At 41.2% G+C, this 18,777-nt stretch overlaps 1 protein-coding gene across 23 annotated transcripts in view; it reads right to left on the minus strand.

Annotated features, from left to right (window-relative positions):
* FGGY (FGGY carbohydrate kinase domain containing) overlaps positions 1-18,777 on the minus strand; it is a 492,018-nt gene that overhangs the window by 121,438 nt on the left and 351,803 nt on the right. For all 23 annotated transcript variants that reach the window (XR_008514557.2, XR_008514537.2, XR_008514552.2 and 20 more), the window contains one exon: positions 6,942-7,016. Coding sequence is in view for 18 of the 23 variants with exons in the window: in XM_024235117.3 (XP_024090885.2) it covers positions 6,942-7,016 (75 nt within the window). In the remaining 5 variants the exon portion in view is untranslated. The remainder of the gene's footprint in view (positions 1-6,941; positions 7,017-18,777) is intronic.

Below are 18,777 nucleotides of genomic sequence, written 5' to 3' on the forward strand. Positions count from 1 at the left end.
ACTAAGCTTTACATACACTATCTCAGAAAGCTGAGACTCACAGAGATTATGTTGTCTACGATCACACAGTTAATTAAATCACAGAGTGGGAATTTCAACTTGGGCCTGACTGATTCCAAAACCCTCTTAATTACACCATTTGCTTCTATCAGTAGTTACACAACACTGACAAAAACAGTTAACAATGTCAACACAGTTAATGGTAACATAGTTCATTCAAACAGATATTTAATGAGTGTCTACTATAGCCCAGGCCCTGTATTAGGAGTGATTGCAATACTACTCTGAAATAGAGTCAATGGTATCTTGGTCAGTCTTCCTTTACTAAATGGGAACTAAAGGCTTTTTCCTTAGAAAAAACACCAAAAAATCCAGCAGCAGAATCATGGAAAGAGGGCTCTAACTGCATAAAGAAGGTGAGACCCAAGGCTTCAGGGTGGCTAAGGGCTAAAATTACCTTTGCTATTGCCTGAAACCAGGTAGTGGTTCTCTAAAAGGAGACTTCTGAGCCAAATCTATTCCCTGGTTGTTTCAGGGCTTCACCATATTTTCAATTCAGCCTTGTGTCTCAGTCCTTGTGTGTTAATATCTTCCTAATATGCATTATCCTCATGCCTGTCTTGCTAAGTTCATTAAACTCAGTAAAAACCGTTATTGCCTTAGAGTTATGGAAGTGAATCTTAATGTAGAATTCTTCAGTTTTAGATAGGATAGTTGAACATCTGAAAAATCTTAATTTACTTGAAAGTTCAAAAACTAGAGTTCGAAAATCAAAATTTATTTGGGATAAGGACTAAAAACAAAAAGATGAACAGTGATGGGGCCATAAGGGGGCAGCCACATGGTGATGTTTGTGAAAGGGGCTCCAGAAAAAATAGAGGAAGAGGATTTTTTGGTGGGTAGCAAGTCTTTGAAATGTTTAGAGACTGAGCAATTTGGGGAGATGTCAAAGTCCTAGGTGTAGACCTGGGAGTGAATTGTTAAAAAGGAGGGAAGAGAAGTCAGAAGAGATAAGAAAGTCAAGGATCTGGGAGGCCAATGTGTCTCCACAGATGGCACAGCCACCAAGAAGAAGGCATGAGCCAATATCTTGGTTTTTAGTGAAAGTGTGACAGTATTGTTCAGGTTGAAACCTAGGAATGTAGTGAGGGTGAGGAGGTGTTTTAGCTGAGGGCAAGAAGAATCAGGAGTTTGGGCAAGAAGAATCAGGAGTTTGGGCAAGAAGAATCAGGAGTTTAGCCAAGGTAAGGAATAGGGTTTTGGGCTGGGCGCGGTGGCTCACGCCTGTAATCCCAGCACTTTGGGAGGCCAAGGTGGGCAGATCACGAGGTCAGGAGATTGGGACCATCCTGGCTAATATGGTGAAACCCCATCTCTACTAAAAACACAAAAATATAGCCGGGCGTGGTGGCGGGCACCTGTAGTCTCAGCTACTTGGGAGGCTAAGGCAGGAGAATGGCGTGAACCCGGGAGGCGGAGCTTGCAGTGAGCCGAGATCACACCACTGCACTCCAGCCTGGGCAATAGAGCGAGACTCCGTCTCCAAAAAAAAAAAAAAAAAAAGGGAATAGGTTTTGGAAGTCAGCAGGATGCTGCCCTGACCTCACGTCTTGGGGGCGTGGGGAGTATAGGGCAAATGAAGCCTCCTTTGACAAGGCTGTCTGGGGAGCTGTCACCCCAGGGGATGGGGGAACCTACGGACAGGAGTGGTCAGAGAGTGATCTGGCAACCATAGGACATGAAATCCTAATTGGTTTGGCATAAATCATGAGGGACAGGGGCAGTTCAGGAGCAAAAGGCACAGCAGTTCTAGCCCACAGGTCTTGAGGGTTTGTTGAAGCTATTCATGAATCTGGTAAAAATATGGATTAGGTAAAACCTGGGCCTCCGTAAACAATCCACAGATGTAGTGTGTTTAAAAAAATTCAAACATGTTGTGCCATATAAGGCCAGATCCTACATACTAACTAGGGCTGATTATTCCCAGATGTTCTTTGTTAAGCTTTTTGGGGGGTCATGAACCCCCTTGAGAATATGCCAAAACCTACTGACCTCCCCAGAAAAAACAGTCACATACAAAATAGTACTATAAATAATTTCAGGAGGTCTACAGATGCCTGAAGTCCACCATGGATCATTTGATGCCTGTGGATTATGGGCAACCCCAGTCTGCTCTAACAGCATGAATCTGTAGTAGCTAAGAGCATGAGTTTTGAATTCAAAAAACCCAGGCTGGCATTTAGGCATTTCACATATTTCTTGTACCTTAACCTTTCTATAACTCAATTGCCATTTTTTTTTTTTTTTTGCCATGGGAATAATAGTATCATATTCATTTAGTTAAAAATTCTATAGATTGTCAGAAATGTCAACATGCAAAAAAATTAAAAAGTGGTCTTAGGCTTGATGAAATCTAGTAATACCTACCATACAAGGCTGCTGCTGTAGGCAGCAAAGGTAAAATTTGTAGAAGAGTGTCCAGCTCACGAAAGGTGCGTACAAGGAGAGTTCTTCCGGTTATCAACTATATGCTAGGCACTCTGCTATGCACTTTAATAGCATCTCTAATTTTAAGGCAAATGTGAAACCTGCATATTGTTATCCCCACTTAGGAGATATATAATTTGACTAAGCAATACAGTCTGTATGGAATGGGAGAATAGCTGTCTCCTAATCTTTCCTGTATGGAAATGTCAGGAAAAACTGGTATCTTTGATATTTCTAAAACCAGGGACCTAGGGGCATGCGATTAGCAGGCCTGAGACAAGAATAAAACAAAGCACATTTCCTGGGAAAAGGAAAGAAATGATCCGAATGAGAGGCACTCCCTCGAGAGGGGCTGTGACAGACAGCCTGTCTCTCCCCCATGTGGTATTGTCGGCTGGAATTTCCCACTCAGTCTGGCGGTTCCTTAGAGGACCTTCCCTTTCGGTGTCCCAGACTCCAATCTGTGTAATACTCCACCCTACTGAAATGCCCCACCAAAGGGCTTTGTGTGAAAATGATTTTCTGCTCACCTTTCTGGAAAAAATGTTTTCACAGAGAAATTTAAATTAAAATTAGGCTATTCCACTGGGAATGTACAGAACCGAATGCAAATCAAGAGACTTCAAATGCAAATAGTACCTTTTAAGGGTCTGTTCTGCAAAGAAAACTATAGATGAACAGGCTATGGATAAACCGGGTGGTTGACAGGTCTTTCAATTAAGCATGATCAAGAGAGAATTTTACTTCATGGAGGGTTTTGCACAGTCCCAAGTTAACTTGATTACAATCCTCTTTAATTTCATTTCATCCCTACAAAATAGCACCCAAAGATATGACTATATATAGAGAGAAATTTGCTTAACTTTCAGTTGACCGACAACAAATAAGTGCTCCGGCAATATTCAGGGCTAATGAAACAACATTTTTTTTCCCAAGTTGAACATTATGGGAAAATATCTGTTATCAGAATACCTCATTAAAATGCACATTTTTTTTGCCTAAAAGATCAGCACATCCAGATACATTTGCAAAACAGACTGAACCCCTCACAATTCACTTGACTTCACAAAAAAGCCTTATCGAAAAAAATCTCTGTCTTAAAATGCCTTCCTTTCATGGTATTATAAAGGTCATTAAGACAATGGACAGAATAAATATGATAGCTTTTAATACATGTACGGCCCATTAAATACAAGATTGATTTTCCAAGTGTGTGGTACTTGAGAAAATGTAGCTGGCTTTTTTTCTTCCCCTCTCCTGCCTGCATTAAGTTTAACCTCATTTATACATTTCTGGACTTCTGCTGCAGTACTCTTACCAGGAAAGGGACCTCTGTGAGACAATCCTGGCCAAATTAATGATATTTTCTAATATATATTAAGTAAAAACGATTCTTAGGAATATCTGAAGGCTTATTTCACCCACGTAGCTTTTACAAACAGATCAAAGGAAAATGCAGCATGGTAAAGTGGAAAGAGCAGAAGCCTGGGAGTGAGATGGAGAAAGGTTCAGATTCCAACTACCATACACTAGCTGTTTGACCTTGGCATATGGTCCTCCCTTTGTCTGTAAAATGAGAACAAACCTATCTACTTACAGGGTTACAGTGTTAAGCTGCCAGTAGGCAAGGCACTCTCTTTGGTGCCTGGCACACAGTCGTGTCTGATGAAAGGTAAGTGTCATTACCACTATGTGATGGTGCCCCTTGGTCCCTCCTGTTTGGCCTCATCCTTCATGTCCTCCTCTTAGCATGTGCTGAAAAGGCGGAATATCACACCACTCTGATTTTCCAAGATTATTCATTTCAATATAAGCTATTCATTCTACTATATGACTCTTATACAATAACATTAACAAATCCGAAAATAAAAGTTCCTCAATACAGTCAAGTGTCCTTTAACCATGGGAATACATTGAGAGAAATGCATTGTTAGGCGATTTTGTCATGCAAACATTATAGAGTGTACTTCCACAAACCTAGATGGTATAGCCTACTACATACCTAGGCTATATATAGTATGGCCGATTGCTCCTGGGCTACAAACTTATACACCATGGTATTGTACTGAATACTGTAGGCAACTGTACCACAATGGTAAATATTTGTGTATCTGAACATATCTAAACATAGAAAAGGTACAGTAAAAATACAGTATCATAATCTTATAGGACCACCATCATATAGGAAGTCCCTTGTTAACCAAAACATTATGTAGCAGATGACTGTACTTCATATGTCTAATTTTGTTGTAGAATGCTGGGGGTTCAAATCCCACCTCTGCCACAAGCTATATGGCCCTGTGCAATTTAATTAATCACACAGAGGCTTAGGTTTCTAGTCTGTGGAATAGGGATTATAATATCTATGTAATAAGGTTAAATCAGATAATGTGTGTAATGTATCTAGCACAGTGCTTGGCACATATAAAATCTTTTTTTTTTTTTTTTTGAGATGGAGTCTCGCTCTGTCGCCCAGGCTGGAGTGCAGTGGCGCGATCTCGGTTCACTGCAAGCTCCGCCTCCCAGGTTCACACCATTCTCCTGCCTCAGCCTCCTGAGTAGCTGGGACTACAGGCGCCCGCCACCATGCCCGGCTAATTTTTGTATTTTTAGTAGAGACGGGGTTTCACCATGTTAGCCAGGATAGTCTTGATCTCCTGACCTCGTGATCTGCCCTCTTTGGCCTCCCAAAGTGCTGGGATTACAGGCGTGAGTCATCGTGCCCGGCCTATAAAATACCTCTTAACTCGGCCAGGCGCGGTGGCTCACGCTTGTAATCCCAGCACTTTGGGAGGCCGAGACGGGTGGATCATCAGGTCAGGAAATCGAGACTATCCTGGCCAACATGGCGAAACCCCATCTCTACTAAAAATACAAAAAAATCAGCTGGGCATGGTGGCATGCGCCTGTAGTCCCAGCTACTCGGGAGGCTGAGGCAGGAGAATCGCTTGAACCCAGGAGGTGGAGCTTGCAGTGAGCCAAGATGACGCCACTGCACTCCAGCCTGGCAACAGAGCGAGACTCTGTCTCAAAAAAAAAAAAAAAAAAACAACAAAAAACAAATCCTCTTAAGTCACTTATTATTATCATCATAATCATCATTATTATTATAAAACAGGACAGCTAAATATCTTCACTACTGATGCACACTTTTTTTCTCTATTTTCATCTTACTATTCATTTCCTGCATTTTTACAGATGTCAGAATTGTGTGCTTTTGACCAAGTTTCCATGCATAAAGATATTTGACTGATTTCACTGAACTGGCCAAGCTATTAGACCAATAAGAAAATTGCTTCAGGAAGATATAGTAAAACTAGTATATAATCTAAAAGGGCTGTTTAATCAAGTTGACTGATTCCATACTTCTATGCAGTTGCATTAAAGAAGTTATATCCCTTCAGTATTGGTATTATTACTATTTGGGAGGTTCCATTCGTTATTGCACATACATGGTGCCTGGACAAATCTGAGCATTAAAAAAGCACTTCTGTTGGTGGTGTGAATAAATATACATATAGTTTAAAGGAATAAAGTTATGAAAACAGTTGTGTGAAGAAACAGAATAATTGAATATCATATATGTACATATAGCATTAAACATATTTGCTTAAAACAGGTGTTACTGAAAATAAATTTTGAATTAAATTTAGATAAACTGATTTTTCCTTTCTGTTAATTCCTATTCTCTTTTCAGAAGTGGCTAAGCCTCACTGGATTAACTTAATTTCAGGTACATACCTGCTGTGAGACCCCGAAAGCCATCATCTACTCTCCTAAAATGCACTTTGTGATATATGCACACACACGACCTTCTGGATGTGATTTCAGGATTAGAACCCTCTTGTAGCCCATCCATAGCCACCTCTAGATGAGAAGATTCTTTAGACAATGGTTGAGCTTTCAGGATTTCATTTCCATTTTTGATTTATCTTTAGTGTAGAAACTCCTAACATTTTAGATTTAAATTCCCCTCTTCCTCCCTAATCATCCTAACCTCACTTAAGCAGCGAATTATCTAAAAACAAACACTTTCATGTTCTAAGGAAGCTTACTATTTAAAGGACCCCATCATGAATCCTTTTGCGAAGTGAACAATATAATGTATTTTATAAATCAGACATTCTTAACAACTTTTCTTAATGCAAGCATACATAGCATCTGTTTGCTTGCTTCTATTTAATTAAATTTAGAAGACAAATTAGATAAATGACAAGTATAATCGTCACAGATTTTAACTCCTTTCAGCTTTTAGTTATGTGAGGTTATTAGTTAAAGCAGGTGAGGCCTTTCATCAACATTTCCTTCCAGACATACAAGAATCTCTTTTTTGCAAACAATCTTTTAATTAAGAATCTCTGTCACAAAAGCATGTGTTGTATCCTGGGGAGCCGGTGGCCTAGAGGATACTGATGGCTCTAAGTCTCTTTAAAAATGGCATTACAGTATCTTACAGCAATGGCTTGAACTGTGGCCAGGTAGAGAATGGCAAGATCATCGAGGTCCTGAGACAGTTTCAATCCGGTGACCTGCAGGGATGAAGGGAAGAAAAGAAGAAGATGGTCAAAAGAAGCTGCCGTGGATAAAGATAGTTCCCATGAAATACGTTCAGATGTGTTTTCTTGTCGAAACAAGTTCATATGCAAATCCCCTTTTTGTGAGCGGAACGTGAAATGCCTATTAAGTTGTTTAATCTCCAGACCTGGGAAAAACTATCCCTTCCTCCCCAAAAGAAAATACCCTGACCTTAAACAAAAACACAACAAATACCACAGGAAGATTATGTTTGATATTTCTTAGACGATAATTAAATACCTTTTATTTTAAAACATTCTCTTTTCTTACAAATACTTATTTTCTGTGGCTTACAAGAAATCAACACATAACAGAGGCATTCTAGTACAAGATGATCTTGTTTTGAGTTCTGCTACTGTCAGACTTCAGTGTAACAGCATTCAGTGTCCAATCCAGGGTAAAATAATATGTCTCCTACAAATATTATACCTACTAGGGGATAACCTAGAATCTGTGGGTTGCAACGGAATCCCATTAAAGTCAATCAGAATCAGATGTTTATATGGAGTATGTCAATCTCTGAGAGAGTCCAGAACTGAACAGGATGCCGGATTTGTATGCCATCAGGACTTGCTCACAGTCCTGCTTTCACGTCCCCCACTCACCAAGGTGTTCTCTTGGGACATTTCTTTTTTTTTTTTTTTTTTTTCTTTCTTTTATTATTATTATTATTATTATACTTAAGGTTTTATGGTACATGTGCGCAATGTGCAGGTAAGTTACATATGTATACATGTGCCATGCTGGTGCGCTGCACCCACCAACTCGTCATCTAGCATTAGGTATATCTCCCAATGCTATCCCTCCCCCCTCCCCCCACCCCACAACAGTCCCCAGAGTGTGATGTTCCCCTTCCTGTGTCCATGTGTTCTCATTGTTCAATTCCCATTTCTAAAGCGTGAGGGCTGCTGGGTTCTTCAAGCCGAGCCCAACTTTTGTGGGCATCAGCACCATAGTTCACTTTAGATTATCACATTATAAAATTAATTCACCAACATTCATTTACTCAGTTCCTATGGTGTGTGTTGTCCTGAGCTCAACCAGGTATGGACATGCAGTTTGCATCAAAATAGGGGAGCTGAGTGGTCTACCTAGGTCCCTTCCTTCATCTTCTCTGGCCCCATTTAATTACTCTCTCCAGATTTCACCCTCAACCCCACTGCAATTGGCCTATGACAGTGCACAGGCACCATTCAGTTACCCAAACCAGGAAACTCGGGAGCCCTCTTTTTTTTGAGACAGAGTCTCGCTTTGTCTCCCAGGCTGGAGTGCAGTGGTGCGATCCCGGCTCACTGCAACCTCCACCTCCTGGTTCAAGCAATTCTCCTGCCTCAGCCTCCCCAGTAGCTGAAATTACAGATGTGTACCACCATATCTGGCTAATTTTTTTGTATTTTTAGTAGAGATGGGGTTTCACCATGTTGGCCAGGCTGGTCTCAAACTCCTGACCTCATATGATACACCCGCCTCGGCCTCCCAAAGTGCTGGGATTACAGTTGTGAACCACTGTGCCCGGCCAGGAGCCATCTTTCTTGACCTCCCCCTGTCTTCAGATATTTAAGCAGTCTCAAAGTCTTGTACGTTTGATCTCCCAAATCTCTTCTGAATGCATCTCCTTTTCTTGATCCTTACTGTCATTCACTTCCTTAATTCAAGCCATCATTATGTCCTTCCTAATTGCTGACAGAGGCCCTGAGCAAATCTCACTGTTTCTAATTGTGCTGCTTTCCACACTAGAGATAGATCGACTGTTCTTAAGTGCAAATCTGATCGTGTTACTCCCTGTAAAACATTCTTCCCATTGCCCTCATTTCACAGTAGAAATGCCTTCACTGTCTCATGTGCTTCTTCCTGGGCTTGTCCTTGCTTCTTCTCCAGTGTTTACTCTTGTCCCTCCTCACTCTGTATCCCATGCTCCAGCTAAGCTGAATTATTTATCTAAGTCTGTTGATGCGGGGATTCCTACATTCAGTAGAGCTACCTGCTGACAGTTTTTCTTGGCAAATAATTGGGCAATCAGATTAGAATGATGGCTTTGATTTTTAATACACAAGAAGATGGAAAATTTAAATGAGGGACACAAGAAGAACTCTGGTGCTGCATCATCCTAAGCCATTAACTGTGAAAGAACATCCTTCACAAAGTTTCCCAGAGACAAAAGCATATGGTAAGAATTCTGGAACTCAGAGAGAACATGAACAATGCTGACATTATAGAACTTTATTTCACAGTGAGGAAATAATGTGCCTAAGGGAACACAAAGAATGGACACCAGAATGTAGGTGTTCTGATGGTCTTTGCTTGCCTTACTCACCAAAGCTCTAATGCCCAGTGCTGTGCCTGGAACATAGTAAGCACTAAGTTAATATTTGCTGAGTGACAATTCACTCAGCACTGTGAACTATGAACCAGTGACAATTTAATGCTTCTTTTCCCCTTTTAGACACCACTTTCTCTCCTTATGTCCTATCCTTCTTTGTTAAATTCTACAAGTATAGGTGGACAAAGTTTACTGCCTCAGCTCCTCACACAGAGAGGAGGAGACCATGCGCCAAGAGAAAAGAACACTAGAAGAACACTTTTAGTCACTTCCTTCATGCTCCCAGCTGCCCTCTCCCATCCCTAAACTTACCCTTTCTCATCAGAGAAGTGGCTTTTATGAGAATAGGGTAAAAGGAAGGGTCCCTGTTACCTCATATAGAGCCTTTGTCTTGAGTTTGAAAAAGGCACCCCATCTGGAAGTATGAATTATAAAAAGGTGCAGAGTAAGCAGGATTTCAGCCTGGTCATAGCCCCCTGAGCGGAACACTTTCTGCGAGCTGCCTGCACCATGCTGGCATGCAGTGGTCCTGGCAATGATCACTAGTCATGAACACCATTCACACACGATTTCTCTGTCTCTCCTGTACTGGCCTGGCCTCAACAGCACCTCTGCTATTAGGTCTCCTAGGGAAGTTGCTGGGCCATGGCTTAGTGCACTATCCTAGAGCCTGTCCAGGAGGCTGCCTCCCTTTGGCTTCCTCTCTCTGGTCATCAATGGGAAGAGGATTAAGCCATGATCCTCTGTGTGGCTGACCCACTCCTAAAGACCAGATTTGGATGATTTGTGCTGGGAGTGGGGGTAAAATATGACTTTGTATATAAGATGCATTCCCCTAACAATATTTATTAGGAACCCCAGTGCTTTGTATAATAATACCGATAATGTAATGGGTTCTGATATCCTTCTCAATTAGTAAGAATCCATAAGAGAGAAGAAAGGGTGTGACATAGCTGGATTTAGCTTCCTTAATCCCCAGCAGATATTCACGAGAATTTCCAAAAAGCATTGGTATTCATGCAAAAAGATATCATGGACCCTTCTCTAAATTTCCAGTGCCTCCAGAGCTCAGAAATCATAGAGGAGAAAAGCGAGGATAATTTTTTTCCCCAGAAACTGAGAATGATATAATCAATGTAATTGAGCACTAAATTTAAATCCTGAGCTTGCTAGCAGCTATGGCAAAAAGGGACACATGAGGGTGAAATCGCTTTTTTCTGATAAATAAAACATAGCTATCCTTGAAGGGAGACAAAATTATTCCTGGGAAGAAATTCTAGAAGAGATTTATTGCATGGATCATAATATAGAAGGTATTCAGTATCAAAAGGGAAGCCGCAAACACAATTCTCACACAACCATTTCCAATATTCCCTCACCACTAACACTAGAGCCATGGTATTGAAATGTGACTTAGTGAAAGATATTTATCTCTCAAGTGCAAAGACACTGTGGTCTGAGGTCCTTGTTTCCTTGACATCTCATCTGATATGCAGATGATCGTTAAGCCCATTTAATTTTCTCTCAAATACCAGGGACCTCAGCCCAGTCAACCCATGACGGAACTTTGCAAGGAGTGCCATGTAGACTGCTTGAGAGGCTACAAAGGACCCTCCGGGAGCTGTCTTGGAAGGGAGGTGGTGACAGTGCCCTGGGAGTCCAAAGAAGTCCTGGGGGGAGGCACAGCTTTGAAATGGCTGAAAAGGCTAGGATAGGCCAGATGAACTGATTCCCTAGCTGGAGGCTGAACGGTTCCATCAAGAGGAAGTGGAGAGGAAGCATGAATAGAAGGAGTGTGTTTATTGATGTGCCTGTGCCTATTTTGAATGTTTGGGTGAGACAGACAAATGTGTAGGGAAGCCCGATGGGAGAGTTGCAAGGGTAAGCACATTTTATCTATTTTGGATATTGTGTAATAAAGAGAACTATAAGAGAAAGCTCTTACAAGTAATATTAGGGTGCATCAAAACTATATATAATGGCCAAAACAATGCAAATAACTGCATTGCCTAATTTTAACCTCCTAGATTATGAATATAAAGCACTTATGTAAATATTGGGATTTTTGAGGTTAGAGGTGTATGCCAATTGAAAGAATGAGCTTTAGAGGAAGGCACCTGGATTTAAATATTGACATTTTCTCTAATTTAGCTGCATGACACTATATGAATTTTGTAACATCTATGAGCTCAATTTTTTCATCCACAAAAAAAGGATAATACCTCAAATTATTTTTGTGAGGATTATATGAGGTATCATTTGCAAAGTGAATTACTTTCTTCAGTAAGCTGTACTGAGTCTACAAGAGCTACATAATTCTGTAACTCTTATGGTGCCAACAGAGGTGGCACTTAAATGTTCATTTTCTTAATGTGGCACATATACACCATGGAATACTACACAGCCATAAAAAAGAATGAGATCATGTCCTTTGCAGGGACATGGATGAATCTGGAAACCATCATCCTCAGCAAACTAACACAGGAACAGAAAACCAAACACCACATGTTCTCACTCATAAGTGGGAGTTGAACAATGAGAACACATGGACACAGGGAGGGGAACATCACACACTGGGGCCTGTGGCGGGGTGGGGTGGAGGGGAGGGAGAGCATTAGGAGAAATACCTAATGCATGTGGGGCTGAAAACCTAGATGACGGGTTGATAGGTGCAGCAAACCACCATGGCACATGTATACCTATTTAACAAATCTGCACGTTCTTCACATGTATCCCAGAATGTAAAGTAAAATTAAAAAAATAAAATAAGTGTTCATTTTCTTTCCCTTTCTCTTAATAAGGGTTCATTCTCTTTCTCTTGAATTGCATGAAAGGCTCAATCCCATTCATTTACTGGGATATGGGAATAACGTATCTCCTTCACCATGCTATGGGTACTACTGAGGATATTAATGAGGGGCACTGGAGACTAGTGACTGTTCAGCGTAGGGAAGCCAGGGCAGAAGTTGATCATCAGCACTGGGACCATAATGTTAAAGGTACAGGCATGCAGGAGTATGGAGAAGCCCCTGAGTGCCCAGGGACACAGAGTGGGGGGACTCTTGCAAGAACTCCTTGAGGAAGCCTTAGTACTTATCAACCTACACACTTCCATTCACTGTAAAAAGAAGAGACAGATGGTTACTGTCCACCCTGGACTTCAGCTTAAATCTTGCAACTTAGTAGCTGTCTAAACTACCGCACCTCTCTCAACTCTTTCCTGGGATCCTAGTCGAGTGTAGGTTTCCTGGGATCCTACTCTAGATTTACTGAACCTTTGGTGTGGGTCCAGCAATTTGCATTTTACCACAGTCCTAATGCACAATAAATTGTGGAAATGACAGCTCTAAACCTTGGTATTATAAATTATAGGTTCATAGGTTCTAAAATAGTTGAGATTATTAATAAATGTATTAGCAATTGAACTTTTTCCTTCCTAGTTGTTAAGGGAATTGAAGTATTTATATATATTAGTAAGAAAAAAAAAGGCTTAAAAATAGTTTCCCAAGGGATCTCAAAAGATTACAAAAGACAAGAAAATGGGATTCACAAGTCGAGATTTTTCTATGGTCATCAGAGCTTGATGGGGGTATCCAAGGCTCAGGGGAATTCACTGAAAGCTTTCCAGAACACAATGGAGAGGCACAAATGCTCTGCTTGCTCAGTCAATAATGAAGGTGGAGCTGATGGATAAGGCAATGAGGAGGATCAGAGAAAGATTTATAGGAAGCCTCTGGAGGGAAAAGGGACATTGGAGGACAGGTCTGAGATAATCACCCGCTTGGAAGAGAAAGGGGGACAAATCTTCCCAAAAATATTTAGAGGTTTCAGTAAGTGTCTGGAATCTAGGCTAACACTTGGCATTGCCTAAATCCCATCCACATTTGAGAAATGCAGATGACTGTGCTACCACAATGTGGTAAGCAGAATCCTAAATATGTCCCCTCAATATTCTGTACCCTGGTTATTCAATTAAACACTAACTGAGTCCCTGCTGTAAAGGAACTGGGCAGATAGAATTATTTAATAGCCAGATGACCTTAAAATAGGGAGATTATCCTGGATTCTCTGGTTGGGTCCAGAGTAATCACAGGAGCTCTTAAAAGCAGAAGAGAAAGGCAGAGGAGTCAGTCAAGAGACACAGTAGAAGAGGAAGACAGGAGAGATGAAGCAGAAATACAAATCAGAGTGGTTCAAAGCATGAGAAAGATTTGACCCATCATTGCTGGCTTAAAAGATGGTGGCAGGGGTGATGGGCCCAGGAATGCAGGAGGTCTCTGAAAGCTGAGAAGGACCACTGGCTGACCTTTAACATGGAAACAGGGACCTCAGTCCTACAACTGCATGGGACTAAATTAGGTCAACCACTTGAATGAGTGTGGAAGCAGATTTTTTCCCAGAACCTTCCAATAAAAACCTTTGATTTTGGCCTTGTGAACACCTTCTTTGGTTATGGAGGAACCAGCAGAACCAACCTAGATTTCTGACCTGCAGAACTGTGAGAGAATAAATTTAAGCCACTAGATTTGTGTAATTTATTATAGCAAGCAAAAATGATGGATGGACACTGCCCCTCATGGCCTTACTCTATTGGTGAATTCTACACCACACAACACTACTTTGTTTGCTGTTTACCCAAAGGCCCTTCACACTTTGTTTGCCTTGCTTCTGAGGGTTTAAGTCTAAGCCATTTTGATATACTCATACACTGTTTCTCAAAGCTGGTCTGTGCAACTCTTCTGGCCCATACTTGCTGTTGTCTAACCCTGTCTTGGGTCTGCACACCAAGATTATACACAATGGACTCTATCCTTGGTCCTCTGGCCTTAGTTCCTTTGCATTGTTTATGTCTTGGACCTTCCCAGTAGATTCCACCTGATTCACCTCTCAGTCTTTTATCATGCCACATGACCTTGGGAAACACTCCTGCCCATAGTCCATTCCCTGGTTTTACTTGTTGTTTAGTGTATATAGGAAAGATAAAGGAGCAGTAAGAAAGGAAAGTCTGATTCTGTGACAGAATTTAAAAAGTCATTAAAATGAAAAAGAAAGATGCCAGGCACATTAAAAACAAAGCAGAAGCAATGAAAACAACAACAATGACAAAGATCTAGTTTTTTATTTTTCTTTTTCTCCAAAGAATGTCTTTGACCCAGGTTTGAATTGACTGGTTCCCATTCCACTTATACCCTTTTCTCCTCTGGGTAAGCTACTTAAACTCCTTGAGCCTCGGTTTCTCTCTTCTTTTAAATGGGACAACAACATTGTCTTACAGGGTTGTTGTGAAGGTTGTTGATGATACATGGAAAGCATCTACCATGGTGCCTGGTGCATCAGGTGCCTGAAAAATGGTACCTATTAAAAATCACAATACCAGCTGGCGAATTAGTCACTTCAGTAAAATATATATATTTTTTCAGCAAAATATGTCTTTTAAATAAAATATAAATATGTAAATTTATATATAAATATACAAATAAAAAATATACATTTTCAGTAAAACATATCTATATATTCAGTAAAATTTGTGACCAATTTGGAAAACACCAATTTAGTATTGTGATTATATATATATAATCAGAAAACCAGTTAAAGACACTGAGGATATTAAGCTTTGTTATAGGATTTGATTTTTCATAAGCAAAAACATGAAAAAAAAAAAAGCCTGAATAAATCAGTGTTAAATAACAGCAAAAACATCCACAAACTCATATCAAAGAGCCCAGGTGTTTCCAAAGCTTATAAATACATCACTTGAAAGCTACTTCAATTAGCTCATGAGCTTCCAGCTCTATCATCCATCTCCCTATCAGAAAAGTCACAGGGGTGCAACCTCTGCTCTCTATTGAGCTCTTGCAGATACCCCGAGTTGCTGACTCCTTCCACATCTGGATCTGTTTAGCGATGCCTATAGCTAGCTGGGATTTGGTCCCTTGGAAACTGGCTAAGATCTCCCAGTGCTTCCTCCCTGACTCTCTCCTGGTTTTCCACATATGCACTATCTCTGTGCTTGCTTTGAAGAGTTGTTGGAGCAGCATTCAACCTCTCTAGCAGTTTGAGTAGCATACGCTCTGATGTTAGAAGCCACAGCTCTTCAAAGAAGCAGAAAATCACTTTTTGTTCTGGGTAGTTCTGTACTTTTAACATGAAGCAGAGAAAACATGTTTCGACCAATGGTGAATAGGGTGCATTTTGTGTGTTTTCAGGGCCTGATATGTCTCCAAGGTCATTTGCTTTGTTGAGTGGTTGAGTGGTTATTTCAGGAAAATAATTTTTAAAAATCCCAAACACCACAAAACAAAGGCCACGCCAATTTTTTGTGAATAGAAACTGCTCATATATACGAGAAGGCAAGGACTCTTTGAAAATTCCTACAACGCTAGCCATTCCATAAGGTACACCAAATTTGAATTTCCTGTTGTATTGATGAGGAAACTGAGGGCCAAGGACTTGAACAAAGAAGATCAATCTCAAGAGCTGTATGAAACTTGCTTTCTGTGAGGACCAAGGGACTGGTGGGCTTTTCTGGCTGGTTGTTTGGGCTGGTGAGTCCAGTCAGTTCTGGGGCTAAAATGGGAGGCCCACGGCTGGCTGCTCAGGGTTCAAAAGCCACACAGGATCCTGCTGGCCATCTCGTAAAGGTGCAAGTAAAGGCCACCAAGCAGGAGCTGCCAATTCAAGGGCATTGTTGTGCTGTCTGTCCATCACGCCAACACCTGCCGTCTGGCACCGACAATGACCCTGCAAAGAAACCTGGGCCACTCCTGCTTCCTCATGGGCAGATCAGCTGCACAGAATTAACCTGCCAAAGGTCATACACTGGTATATCTTCAAGACAAGTTCAAACATAAGTCCGATTTCAAAACCTGGGCCCTCTTTACTGCTTTGCAGTGGTAAAAATCATTCAGCAAAACATTTAAAATAAAAACAACCACCAAAAAAATCCCTAAAACATGCAACTATTCCTGATGGTGAGTATTTATCTTCACCCATCTTTTTTTTTGAGACGGAGTCTCGCTGTCTCGCCAGGCTGGAATGCAGTGGCGCTATCTCAGCCCACGGCAACCTCTGCCTCCTGGGTTCAAGCGACTCTCCTGCCTCAGCCTCCTGAGTAGCTGGGACCACAGGTGTGTGCCACCATGCACAGCCAATTTTTTGTATTTTTAGTAGAGACGGGGTTTCACCATGTTGGCCAGGATAGTCTCAATCTCTTGACCTCGTGATCCACCCGCCTCGGCCTCCCAAAGTGCTGGGATTACAGGCGTGAGCCACCGCACCCGGCCTATGTTCATCTACCTTTATGTGCGACCACGTCATTTTCTTACTTTAAAAGTAAGCATTTTTCTTTGGAGTGGGGAGGGGCATGTCTGTCTTGTTTTTAATCAACCTAAAATCTTCAGTGCTTACTGTTTTGAGACCGACTGTTATTACCTAAGCTTCTGCTTTTTTTAAATAATCGTACGTGTAGCCCTCACCTTTCTGTGCTTCATTTATCAACTGGAAAGGAGAAATGTTTACATAGTGGGGTACCTAGTCCAGCCATGCTATTAGGCTGCTCATCCCCCACCTCCTCCACCTCTCTTTAGTCCAGTGCTTCAGGCTGATATTGTTATCATCAAAAGAATAATGAAACAGCTAGTCACATGATAGGAGTCAACTGTTACCAGAATAAAAAGAAAATGATACTATCAAGCATAAGGAAGAGATTCCTGGTTATGTCCTGTTCCTACTTATGAAGGTAGGCACCTAGTGTGGAAGGCATTAGAACCAAGTCAAACCAGGAGTGGCTATTTTTTTGAAATCGGAGTCAGTTAGGGTGCAAAGGAAACTAGTACCTTACTGAGAAGAGACAGGGTCAGAGTTTAAATCCAAAGACCACGGTTAGGGTAAAAGTGGGAGGATAAGCCACAAGGTTGGTGGTCAGAAGAACAGAAGAGCAAGGACTAGCTTAAGGAACATGGTTCACTATGAAACCACGTATAATGCATGTTTAAACTCCCTTTCTTAATAGTCCTCCATGCGTTTTGCAAAGTCCAGAGTTTGCATCCTAAAAGGATGGGGTGTGCATCCTAAAAGGCAAGCTCTGCCACTTCTTGGCTTTGTGACTTTGGGCAGGTCCCTGTTCATTCCTCATTTGGCGAACAGTGATTGAAAAACTGTTTGACCATAATGCAATTATTTGGTGCCAGCTTCTGACCTAAGAACTGTTGAGATTTTAAAAAGTAAATAAGCCATTGCTCCTATCCTCAAAATGTTTTTCCTATAGAGTAAATTTAAAACATATGTTATGTCTTATGACAGCCTTGATCTTATTTTCTTCAGTGAAAATCATACTCCCTATTGCTTTCAATGTAGGTTTTAATTCTTTGATTGCATTTTTAGTTGTCTTATGGTCTTTGCCATTTCCCCTTTCTTCTCATTCCATTGTCCTTTCATCTTAACTCATTCTTTCCTAATAAGTTTCTGGCCTATTTCATAGAGATATGCCTTGAAACAAAATTTCTGGCTGGGAACAGTGTTTCATGCCTATAATCTCAACACTTTGGGAGACTGAAGTGGGAAGACGGCTTGAGGCCAGGAGTTTGAGACCAGTCTTGGCAACACAGTGAGACCCCATCTCTACAAAAAATATTTAAAAAATTAGCTGGGCATGCTGACATGTGCCTGTGTAGTCTTAGCTACTTGGGAGGCTGAGATGGAAGGATTGCTTGAGCTCAGAAGTTCAAGGTTACAGTGGGCTCTGATTAGGCCACTGCACCACTGCATTCCAGTCTGAGTGACAAAGAGCAAGATCCTGTCTCTTAAAAAAAATTAAAAATATTCTACTGAATATACCACAAAGTTCTCTAACATTTTCATTTGGTTTCAGTAGTAAATAATTTTCAAGAGGGCTTTCCTTTAAGTGTTCACAATGGTGTTTTTTTTCTTTGTATGTAATGGTTTTTTTTTTTTTTTTTTTTTTTGAGACGGAGTCTCACTCTGTTGCCCAGGCTAGAGTGCAGTGGCGTGATCTTGGCTCACTGCAAGCTCCACCTCCCAGGTTCTCGCCATTCTCCTGCCTCAGCCTCCCGAGTAGCTGGAACTACAGGCACCCGCCACCACGCCCGGCTATTTTTTTTGTATTTTTTTAAGTAGAGACAGGGTTTCACCATGTTAGCCACCGTGGTCTCGATCTCCTGACCTCGTGATCCGCCCGCCTTGGCCTCCCAAAGTGCTGGGATTACAGGCATGAGCCACCGCGTCCAGCCGTATGTAATGGTTTTTCTAAGGGGCCATTATTTTTTCAACATTTACTCTAACTAGACAGGTACACATGTTCAGTATTTCCCAGCATACGGTACACATGATTTGTTTTTTTTTTTTTTTTTTTTTGAGACAGAGTCTCGCTCTGTTGC

This window comes from Pongo abelii, chromosome 1 (assembly GCF_028885655.2).
Source record: "Pongo abelii isolate AG06213 chromosome 1, NHGRI_mPonAbe1-v2.0_pri, whole genome shotgun sequence".
NCBI lineage: Eukaryota > Metazoa > Chordata > Mammalia > Primates > Hominidae > Pongo > Pongo abelii.